Source organism: Malania oleifera, chromosome 7, assembly GCF_029873635.1.
Source record: "Malania oleifera isolate guangnan ecotype guangnan chromosome 7, ASM2987363v1, whole genome shotgun sequence".
In the NCBI taxonomy this organism is placed as follows: domain Eukaryota; kingdom Viridiplantae; phylum Streptophyta; class Magnoliopsida; order Santalales; family Ximeniaceae; genus Malania; species Malania oleifera.
The window spans coordinates 25,808,340-25,820,466 of NC_080423.1; the positions used below are offsets into that span (position 1 = coordinate 25,808,340).

Genomic DNA, 12,127 nt, shown 5'->3' on the forward strand with positions numbered 1-12,127 from the left:
AAAGATGTAGTGTTCAGTATTGGTGGCCTCAAATCCTTGGGTTTTGATGTCTTCTCTGCTTGTTTCTTCAAGAAAGCTTGGGATATCATTCAAAACTTAGCATGTTAGATTTATGATGGCTTAACATGTTAGATTTAACATGTTCAAATGACACTTCCAGTGATTGACCAAGAGATAAAAGATGCAGTGTTCAGTATTGGTGGCCTCAAATCCTTGGGTTTTGATGTCTTCTCTGCTTGTTTCCTCAAGAAAGCTTGGGATATCATTCAAAACTTAACATGTTAGATTTATGATGGCTTTGCATAGTTCCTATTACTTCGTTTATTTGATTGAAAGCCAATCCAAACTTTTTACCCAAATTCAACCCTAATTTTTTACCCCAACTTTGAAAACTAATCTCCAATTTCTTTTTCTTTTTTTTTTTTCAAAGATTCATGTGAAAACAAATATTTAAAATTTTATATTTTCTCTTTTGACAAACATTTCAAATAAAATAAAATAAAAATAAAAATATTGTTTTTAGTGAGAGTAATATGGAATGCACAAAGCACCTTCTCAAAATTAAAATATTATTAGGCGGACTAAATCTACTACCTTAATTATAGACCAAACAACTCTACATAACCGCATTAGCTTTAAAATATTCTAAAGTTCTTTAAACCCACCTAAAACAGAGCATGGTTTCAAACATCCGAAATAATTTCTAGTTCAACTGAAACAAAGCATTTAGTAAAACAGAGACAAACCACAAGAAGGAGATTAATCTGGACAAAAAGTCATAAAATTTAATTGAAAGAATAAGATTTCTAGAGAAGCACATGGAAGTACAGAGGAGGCCACTCAGCTAGCTTTGTACATAATTCCAGGGTAACCCCACTTTTCTAAACAGATCGCTGCCTATCAACTCCATCCTAGACACCCTGCTACCCTTTCCTCTGTTTGCATACCCCATTGAGTCATACAAAACTGGGTTCACATTACTCATTAAGAAGCAAGGGGAAATTCCACAAGTTGACTACTCTTTCCTCTGTTTGCACACCCCCATTGAATCATACAAAACTGGGTTCAGTAAGGGGAAATTCCACAAGTTGACTATCTGCTTCAAAATTTTTGGGTAAGTTTTCAAAAAGCATCCAACAAATGTAACAGTTTATAAGCAAATTGCACTCCAGAGCAGAGTGATTAATGTTACTGCAGTTGCTGTTGCCGATGCGCTACCATAAAAACTGTGGGGTGGGGATGAACTTGTCGAGTTCATGGAAGGGACTGTACCATTTACACTGAATATGGTCCCATTCCTGCCACCACTGCATGCACAAAATCATTCACAGATTAGAAGTGGGTTAGATTTAGTAGATCATATAATTGCTGCAACGTTACAAGATGGGGAAATGTCAATTCAGTAAAGTGTAAAGCTCATACCTTCCTTGAAACGCACAGGAACCATGGCCTGCATAATTAAATCAACAAAATTATTATAACTCCAGAAGAAAACATCTCCCGAGTCAACTGATCCAACCCAGAAAAAACAAAGCAAAGCAAAACATAACAAAAGAAAAATAATAAAATATATGAACAGAAAATGAAAATGACTTATCACCATATACATGTCTGATCTTACTTGGATCTGATGTGGTGATTGCAGCCACCCCCTTGAAGTTGCAAGCATCTGGAGTCATCCCCTCCTTGCGGTAATAAGCATTAAAAGCATAAGATGCATGTGCAGCCACATTGTCTGGTTCATAGCATTGTCCACCCTGCAACAGAGTCGAACAATTCACCTTGCCTGGCCCACAAGCCCAATCCAAACCAGCCTGCAGCATCTTTGGATCAGCGCCCTCCTTTGCAGTGCAGTAAGTCTGATTTGCAGTACCATTCGATTTCCCTGAAGCAGGCCCAACTTGCAAGATGTACACAGGCTCCCCATTTGCATCAAACAGCCCCCAGTTCCTTTCTGAGACTTGCCCAGGTTTATTATCCTCATTATACAGTTCATAAATGAAGGTGTTCACTACAAGCCCCGGATGCTTGGGGGTACCTTCTTTGTTCATCACGTGCTTGATCAAATTGCTGTTGTAAGTTTTTGCATTGTCTGGAGTGGCATCCGGCTCACTAGAATCGCCCTTTGATGGCCACCCTGTCTCGGTGACTACAACGGGAATGTTAGTGAAGTTCAAGTCAGCCATGGCAAAGTAAACTGCATCTATCATTGCATCAAAGAGATTGGAATAACGGAGTAGGGTGTTAGTATCTACAGCTTCTTTGTTAGAGGGAAGGGGCTCGATCAGTGCATAATCTATACTAATAGTGCCATTCAATAGCATGTAATCATAGTAAGGATATACATTGAACATGAGAAACGAGCCGGTTGACTGTAAGTATTTGAGCATGGGAACCAAAACTGGTTTCCATGAGCTGTTAAAGAAAGCTTGGGAAGGTGGGAACGAATCAAGAATAATGGAGGAAGGAATGGGTGTTGAAACTTTGATCTGCCCATCAAGATTGGATGCCACTAGGGCCGACTGAATGAAGTTGAGAGCATTGACAAGGACAGTTGCTGCATTAGGGAGAGCGGTGAAAACCTCAGAACCCACTGAAATGGCTGTGATATTTGTGTCTGGGTAGTATGCTAGGATATTGCGGGAAACCCAGTTAGCCGCAGTGGAATTTGATAGCCCAATTCCCATGAGCTGGTCATTGGGGATAGAAACTATGACTTGAATGCCCGACTTGGCGAGTGCAGTGAGCAAGCCATGGTCGACATCGAACAGTCGCACATGTCGTATTTGCTGGCGTTTGAGAAGGAGTACTACTTGAGTAGGGTTGGGCATGTCAGAGAGTTCTGTCCCTATGTTCACCCCAATGAATGGATCTGCAAGAAAGAAAATACAAAATTATGGGTGCAGAAAATATCATAAATGCAAATAACCTGTGTAAATATGTTTATGCAAGTACCCATTCAAGAGTTCTCTTTTCGAGGTGGGGAGCTCTTTTATCTAATAATCTAATGGATTTACACTAGCTTTAACTATCAGAATGCAAACCTTTATTTTTATTGGAAAATGCATATCATTTGCATTCTATGACCAAAAGTTTATAAACAAGTGAAAATAATAATTTTCACAACAACAAAAACAAATTCAATTTACCATAGAAGAAAGAAGTGCTAGATACACAGAATTTTGTAGTCATTGCATACACAGACACAGGATAAATGGTCAACATTTTGCTGTAAATTATTGCAACTCGTAATCATGCTCTTAATCCCTCCCCATATTCCTTCACACTATGACTAGACATCCTCTGGTTTACATTTTTTAAAATGACAATAGATCTTGCCTTAGCCTGCCCTTGGCCCAACATAAGAGCTAAACAAGGACCAAAAGTATTCAATATAGCTGGAACCTTTTGTCCTGGGAAAACCGTTTTCTCACTGATAGTTCCAATCAAACTGTCAAAAAAGCTCATTCAATAATGATACCTGGCCAAAGAATTCTCCTCGCCGGAGCCCATTAGGATATTACTTTTCCCCTTTTGATGCATTTGATCGCACATGCTTTTTACTTTCTTATGTCTAAGTGCCTACTTTTCTCTTTTTTCCGTATTTGATAAGCTGAGACAAAATTTTGAATGATCCACTGGGAAAAAGAACCCAAAAATTGAGGGAATTGGCAATATCAAGACTAAAATAGAACTAAAATTTGCATCAGAACTGTTAGCAGGGATTTTCCTCCTTTTTTTTTTTTTTTTGTGTGTGTTCCTTTTCTATTTGTTGCGGTGGTAGCTAGCTAGGGACACAGCTTCCTGGGGCTCCTGGGGCCTGTCAAAGAAGATTTTTGTGCACATGGGCCAACGAGCTTGTCTTCTTTGGAGAAGCTTATAAGGTATTACGCGTTTGGAGTATTTTAATATATTCTGTAGGGACGGAAATGAACCAAATGGTATGATACTCGCAGCTGTTGCTAAAATTTCAACACAAGAACAGGGAAAGCCTCTGTAGGAGAAGAAAGTGGCAACTACTTATAGTTTGAATTTGAATCATGGGATATAAAGATATTGAAATTGTACACAAACAGAACGATGGGGAAAAACATACAGATGGTGTAAAAGCCACAAATGGAGGCGCCATCAGCGGGTGGCACATATATATATATATATGGTTGCAGAATACAGCAGGGTACAAAAGCAAAGATACAGGCGAAACCAAATGAGATGGAACACAAAACTGTTAGGCAAGTGGACAAGTAGGTGTGAACAAAGGGCATATCTCCTACTGCAGAGAGAGAGAGAGAGTAGAACCAGCTGTTTTCCAGCATTCATATTTCAGAATGGAAAAATGTAGAACTCCTTTTTCCTCCTGGTAAGAACATAAATACTATTTGGCATGAAAAGTCCAACACATGAAACTTTCTCCCCCACCCCCCCCCCCCTTCTCTCTCTCTCTCTCTCTCTCCTGGTAAGAACACCACTGTTTGAAATGAAAAATCCACCACAACACATGAAAATTCTCTCTCTCTCTCTCTCAACAAACCCCCCCATAGAAAATGGCCTTATTTCTGTCAAAAGTCCCACCGAAACAGCTCCCCAACAACAAATCTTCAATGGGTGCTCTTGCAAGTATGAGTGGGGAGGGATGGAAGCAAATAAAAGCTCGGAGAGACGCTTTTAGTCTTTTACGCACTGTAACCCTCAGTTTCATACCCAATCAATCAGCTCAAACACCATACATAGCAACAGCTGGAGTCAATCTATAGCAAGACATCAAATCGAATCAAAATAAAATGGAAAAATCATCACCTTCGGAGGTAACAGCCGCAAACACTGCTAAAAGCATAAGAAGGAGCAGAGGCGCCATAGACTGATTCTTCACTGCAAACTGCAAAGAGCAAAACCCTCAATTAAATATCTCTATTAAACCCACCTCAGAATCTTAACAAGGGAGGTATCTAATCATACAGAGAGAGAGAGAGAGAGAGCGAGAGAGAGAGACAGAGAGATGCTTGAAGGGTTGGTATTTGGTAATAGTAAATGAGAGAGTTGGGGTATCAAAGAAAAGAATAACATACTCTAGAGGTTTGGGGAATTTAAGAGAGGAATTTGGTTCCAGCACTTACCATAGAAGCGTGGCAGTAGATCGGACGGCTGAGAAAACATCTGCATTTTGGTTCATAGAAAAGCGTGTTGGACATGGTAGAATCGAAGACCCATATAGCATTTTATTTGTAGCCGTTAACATCGAAGGTTTTTCTGTGTTTGGCTGGTTGTGCATTTGATGTGGTGTGGGGACAATAAACAACAGCTGGTTTCACCAACGGTCATTCTCCTACTTTTCTAATTATTATTATTCTTAAAAATTGTTAGTTTACTTTCTACTTATTTTATATTTAAATTTATACCCGAATGTTACAATTTATTGGCTAGGCAAGAAAATAATGGAATGAGGTGGTAGGACGGGCTGCGAAAGTGTCTTTCACGAGATCAAGTGTTCAAATCCTCCCGAATTCGTTTCTGTCCCTGAACTCCTGAATTTACCCTTCCTTTAAAGTTGTGAGGTCAACTTCAAGGAGCGCAGGATTAGTCACGTGGATCGTAAAACGGACATGTGGATATTCGATGTGTAATCTAAAAAAAAAAGAAAATAATGGAATGGGATGATATTGTTTTTTACTTTTTTTTGTATTAAATCTTTTTCATTATGATGCACTAAATATTAAGTTATAAGAGCGAGGAGTGAATGCCAAGCCAAAAGGAAAAAAAGAAAAAGAAAAAAACAAAGAGTAAATAAATTTTCAGCTCTTAAGTTATGAATGAGATCATGAATTTAAAATTTTGAATTTGTGCAAATGTGAACAAATTTACTATAATTTTGTATTACGACACCCCAATTTTAACTCGGTCTCTCTGAAGAGATCTTTCGTAATAAAAAGTCGACTTTATATCCCGAGAATTAGAGGATTCTTGTTGAAAATTCTAATTGAATCCTTTTGAAAGCCGTTTTATCAAGTCCTGTTATTAAATCCATTATAATTAAAATTGAGTCATCAATTAAGTCTCTCTCAAGTCTTGGGTACCTGATTGAAATTCGTGTTAATTAAATCTTTTTTCTTAAATCCTTATGATTGAGTCCCTTATTTTAAAATTGAGTCCCGATTATCTTAAAATTGAGTCCCTTTTATTTTAAATTTAAATCCCTTTTATTTTAAATTTGAGTTCCTATTATTTTTAAATTGAGTCCCTTATTTTTAAAAAAATTGAGTCCTGGACACTTTAAAATTGGATCCCTTATTTTTTTTTTTAAATCAAGTTTTTTTTTTTATTTTAAATTGAATCCGGGTCCTTCTGTTTTTGGGAGTTAAGTTCACCTTCTTCTTTTTTTTTTTATTGGGCCTTTATTTTATTTTTGAGGATAAAATTAGGCAATAATGGGCTAGGGCAACATTTTAAAAAGGGGAAGGGAGAAGCTGTTAGGGCAAAGCTGTTGTGCGCAGCTTATAAAAAGCACACCCACAGCAGCAGTTGAGACAAAAGAAGAAATAGTAGCACAACAATTGTAGCTGCTCTCCCTGCGTAGCATCTCCCTCTCCCCGCAGCTCCTCCCTGCAGCAGCAGCCCCTCCTAGCCACCACAGCTCCTCCCTGCGGCCCAGCCACCGCAGCACCACTCCCTTACGGTCAGCACCTCCTCCTTGCTCCTGCACAGCATCAGCCACTGCGGATCCATTCCACGGCCAACCTACAGCCTCACAATCCTCCTCACGGCCTGCTCCCAGCGCCTAACCACCACTCCATGGCCACACTCTCCTCTCCTTCTGTAATGAACCCACTTGAAATGGAATGAGCTCAACAAAATTTGTAATGAACTCAAGTGAGTGATAATTCCTTGATTGAATGAATTACTCGTAAGAAAACGAAATTACAGAGATGAACTGAATTTAATACTTCAATGCATACAAAGGAAATGGAAATAAGAAAGAACAGGTTGGCTGGTTCGAGAGAGCCACTCTCCAAAAACAGAAAAACAAATTGATTCCCAAAATTCTACTCCCCTCTATTCCCGCTGACCCCTAGCTTTATACATAATAAACTTTAACTACTATTCTGGAATACCCCATGTGCTCCACTACAGTTGGCAGCTCGACCCAGCACCCAGCCCAGCTGCCACATGATCCATGCCTCAGCCCATGATGACTCGGCCTGCGAAGAGCTAACCTGTGAGTGGCCGACCCACCCAAGCTCCCTACTCAGTTCGGCCTCTTCTGCCAACCTCAACTCCGAACCCCCGGTCCGAGCTCCCCTGCGCTCACTTCTAACAACCTTAGCTCTGAACTCTCGATCCGAGCTCCCCTGCACCCAGCCGTTTCGTCCGAGCCCCTCAAGCCCTCTATTCGAGCTCCCCTATAGCGAATCACCTCGTCCGAGCCCTTCAACCTGCTCGACATCTTCAATCTGACGATCAGCTCAGACCCCTTCTGTTCGAGCTCCCCTGTAGCGAACCACCTCATCCGAGCCCACAAGGTGAGGGAATTTCTCCTTCATTATGTGGTACCACTCCCATATCGCCTCCTCCTTCTCCTGTCCCTCCCACCTAACTAGTATCTCCATTGCTGGAAGGTTCCCCCTTTTTTTTCATACGCCGTTCTAAGATCTCTTCCGACTCTGGGCTGAGGGTTCCATGGGAATTTGTGGGGGGGAGCCGTGGGTTTACCCTAGCAGATGCCCCAAGATGTGGCTTGAGCTGAGATACATGAAAAATCGGATGGATTTGGGTTTCCTCTGGGAGTTCCAGTCAGTATGCTACTTCTCCAATTTTTTGTACCACCCGAAAGGGTCCATAAAATCTCGGTGACAATTTCAAGCTCCTCCGAACTGCTACAATTGTTTTTCGATAAGGTTGGAGTCGAAGGTACACCCAGTCGCCCACTGAAAACTTTCGTTCCCTTCTCTTTAGGACAGCATACTATTTCATTCGCTGCTGCGCTTGTTGCAAATTATGTTTAAGGAGATCTAGGGTGACCTCCCTATCCCTGAGGTACTCATCTACCATTGCCACCTTGGTGGTCCTCGGGATATAGCTGATGAGAGATGGTGGTGGTACACCATACACAATCTAGAAAGGGGTAGTTTTCGCCGAGGTGTGGTAAGATGTATTGTACCAATATTCAGCTAATGGTAAGTGCTTCACCCAATTTTTTGGCATATCTCCCACAAAACACCTAAGGTATCCTTCCAAGCACTTGTTCACCACCTCTGTTTGGCCGTCCGTCTGGGGATGGTAAGCCGTACTGAATTTCAGTTGGACTCCTTGTAGATTAAAGAGTTATTGCCAGACTTTACTTAAAAATGTGGTTCCCCTGTCGGAGATAATTGATCTTGGCATGCCATGTAACTTGAAAATGTTATGAATGAAACTCTGTGCTACTTGACTTACCGTGTATGGATGACTTAGGGGTAGGAAATGAGCATACTTAGAGAGACGATCTACCACTACTAAAATGACATCTTTCCCATGTGAAGGGGGTAAACCTTCTATGAAATCCATGCTGAGATCTGTCCACACCTCTCCTCGAATGGGAAGGGGCTTTAGTAAGCCTGTCGGGTAAGTATTTTCTCCTTTCATTTGCTGACAAATGGGGCATTCCTTGATGAACTGCTTAACTTCTCTCTTCATGCCACGCCAATAGAAATCTCTTCTGGCTCTCGGGATTGTTTTTTCATATCCCTTATGTCGTGCTACTGCATTGCCATGAACTGTTTGTAATACTTGTTGCTTGATTTGTTCGTTTCGGCCTATAAACAACTTACCTTTGTAGAATAATAACCCATCCCTCAGAGTGAACCCTTCTGCTGGTGTGCCCGAATGAATATGTTGCTGGATATTTTGTATTTCAGTGTCATCAGCATATGAGGCTTTTAAATCTTCGATCCACCCAAGAGTGGGGAGAGAAATAACCATTATACTCGCCTCATTGTTTGTTGGGTGATCGTCTGTTGGGTTGAGGGTGTCACCTTCTGAATCTTTTTTGGACAGAGCATCCGCTATTCGATTTTCTTATCCCCTTTTGTACTGTACTATAAAATCATATCCCAGTAGTTTAGTGATCCACTTCTGTTGCACAGGAGTACCCATTCTTTGTTCCAACATGAATTTTAAACTCTGCTGATCTGTTTTGATAATGAATGGCAACCCTAAGATATATGGTCTCCATTTCTTAACTGCTATCACTAAAGCTACCAATTCTTTCTCATAGGTTGACATGAGAAGGGTTCTGCCCTTCAGGGCTTGACTGAAGTATGCTATGGGCTGCCCTTGTTGCATAAGTACTGCCCCAATCCCCTTGCCTGATGCATCACAATCAATTGTAAATTTCTTCGTGAAGTTTGGTAGGGCTAGAATAGGGGGAGTAGACATGGCCTCTTTTAGCTCCCTAAAAGCCTTCTTAGCTTCCTCATTCCATTGGAACCTATTTTTATTAAGTAAACTGGTCAGAGGTGCGGCTATGGCTCCATAGCCCTTAATGAATCTTCTGTAATACCCAGTAAGACCTAAGAACCCTCTTAGAGCCTTGAGAGTCTTAGGTGAAGGCCAGTCAATCATAGCTTGTAATTTGTAGGGATATGCTCTCACCCCCCTACCCGATACCAAATGTCCTAGATACTCCACCTCTTGACAGCCAAATTTGCATTTACTTCTTTCGGCAAATAGTTGTTGATCGAGTAGAATTTGTAGCTTCATTCTTAGGTGGTTGAGGTGTTCTTCCATAGATTTGCTGTACACCAGAATGTCATCAAAGAAAACCAGAATGAATTTTCTAAGATGTGGTCGGAATACCTCATTCATCAAACCTTGGAAGGTTAATGGTGCATTGGTCAGTCCAAAGGGTATTACAAGAAACTCGTAGTGTCTTTCGTGTGTTCAAAAAGCGGTCTTAGGGATGTCCTCTGCCCTTACCCTTATCTGATGGTACCCGGATCTTAGATCCAATTTTGAAAAGACCTCAGCCCCATGTAGCTCATCCAGCAGCTCTTCAATCATATGCATAGGGAATTTATCCTTAATGGTAACCTGGTTAGAGCACGATAGTCCACACACATTCTCCAAGTGCCATCGACCTTTCTTACCAACAAAACAGGAGAGGAGTAAGGACTATGGCTCAGTCGTACGGTTCCTAACTCCAATAGCTCCCGAACAATCCTTTCTATCTCCTCTTTTTGAAAATAAGGGTATCTGTAGGGTCTTACACTGATGGGAGAAGTTCCCTCCTTAAGGGTGATCCCATGGTCACATGACCTAATGGGCGGTAATCCCCTAGGCTCTGCAAAGACTTGCTAAAATTCCTCCAATAGGGAGGTTAGAGGCGGGGAGATGCTGTCGATTGCCTCTTCTTTTATCCCTTCCAATGGTTGTAGTAGGATTCCCTTTCTCTCCAAGCAAGAGAGTTTTCCCTCCACTACTTCTTCCACTAACGTCTGGGAAGTGAGTGCTTTCAAACAAACAGTTTGGCCATTATGGTGGAACTTCATAGTAAGTTCTACAAAATTCCACATGATTTCGCCCAGCGTACTGAGCCACTGAATTCCCAATACAATATCACAGCCCCCTAAAACCAGGGAGTACATATCAGCTTCAAATCTAGTCCCTTGCACCACAAAGCTTACTGCTGGGCATCTTCCCTCACACCGGATCTCTTCTCCATTAGCTACTTTCACCTTCACACCTACTATCCAAGGTCAGCTTAAGTCTCCTGACCAGAGCTGGATCAATAAAATTTTGAGTGCTTCCTGTATCTACCAGTATCACAAAAGATTATCCCCTAAAACAACCAACCACTCTCATTGTTTTAGAGTGAGGGGATCCCGTCAGGGTGTGTAGGGTAATTTCCACTTTGTCCTCTCCCGGTTGTTGCTCCACCCCTGCCTCTCCCGGACAATCATGCCCTACAAACTCAGGGGATTCCTCCTCCTCGTTAAAATAGTTGAGCTCATTTCCTTCCAACAAGAAAAGTTTAGCAGCCCCACATTTATGCCCTGGATGCCATTTGGCATCATAATTAAAACATAACCCCTCACTTTTCTTTTCTCTTATCTGCTTTGGGGAGTATTTGTGGACCTGGGTGTTGGGTTTGGCTATTGGTTTGGTCATAGCCAGGTGATGAGATGGGGCAGAGTGCTTGGGTATGATATACTTCTTAGTCACTAGGAGGTTTTCTTCTTGTATCCGTGCCTTGCCATAAGCCATGTGAATCGGGTTCAAGAGTTTCACTGCCCACCTGATCTCCTCCTTCAATCCCCCTATGAACAAACTGAGCTGGTGGCCTTCATTAAGGTCTCTGACTCTATTGGACAATTCCTCGAACTATTCCTTGAATGAGGTTACAGTAGAGGTTTGTTTTAGGTTTGATAACTGCTCCAACGGGTCGTCATAAGGAGTGACTCCAAATCGGGTATGCAAGGCTCTTTCAAATGCCTCCCAGCTTGTTAATAGACCAAACCTCTTCAGGTCCTGGAACCAGATTAAGGCCTTGTCCTCCATGTGGAAGGAGGCCAACAGAACCCTTTGATGGGGTGGAGTTTCATGAAACAGGAAGAAATGATTGACCCTATAGAGCCAACCTGTTGGATTCGAACCATTGAATTTAGGGAAATCAACTCTCACCGTTTTAGTTTGAATACCTGCTCTGTGTTGCTCCCCATTGAAGCTCTCACGGTGTTGGTATCCGAAGTCGTGGCTCGATGTCTCTCCTGGCCCTTCCTGGTCGAGTTTCTGCTTGCCGAGATTCTTCATAGCATTAGAGAGAGCTCCCAACTATTGAGTCACGGTGTTGAGTAGCTTCTGCTGTTCGGCTTGAGTGATTTGCTACTCTTCTTGTGATCTCCTTAGGGCAGCGATGGACTCCAACATCTGGTTCATGTGAGTTCCTTCTCCCATGGTGGTAGGAGCTTGGCTCTGATACCAATTGTAATGAACCGACTTGAAATGGAATGAGCTCAACAAAATTTGTAATGAACTCAAGTGAGTGATAATTCCTTGATTGAATGAATTACTCGCAAGAAAACGAAATTACAGAGATGAACTGAATTTAATACTTCAATGCATACAAAGGAAATGGAAATAAGAAAGAACAGGTTGG

General features: G+C 41.5%; 1 protein-coding gene across 3 annotated transcripts; it reads right to left on the minus strand.

The window, feature by feature from the left end:
- Positions 1-765: 765 nt before the first annotated feature.
- On the minus strand, positions 766-5,259 carry LOC131160143 (glucan endo-1,3-beta-glucosidase 2-like). 3 transcript variants are annotated; one of them, XM_058115504.1, is made up of 5 exons: positions 5,115-5,259; positions 4,798-4,876; positions 1,622-2,872; positions 1,423-1,450; positions 766-1,307 (listed from the first exon to the last, which is right to left on the minus strand). In XM_058115504.1, the coding sequence occupies exons 1-5, from the start codon at positions 5,187-5,189 to the stop codon at positions 1,151-1,153; spliced, it is 1,590 nt and encodes a 529-aa protein (XP_057971487.1). In that variant the 5' UTR covers positions 5,190-5,259; the 3' UTR covers positions 766-1,150. The 3 variants fall into 3 exon arrangements, with proteins under 3 accessions (XP_057971487.1, XP_057971485.1, XP_057971488.1); XM_058115502.1 differs by lacking the exon at positions 5,115-5,259 and adding an exon at positions 4,957-5,078; XM_058115505.1 differs by lacking the exon at positions 5,115-5,259 and adding an exon at positions 4,991-5,053.
- Between the last annotated feature and the right edge of the window lie 6,868 nt (positions 5,260-12,127).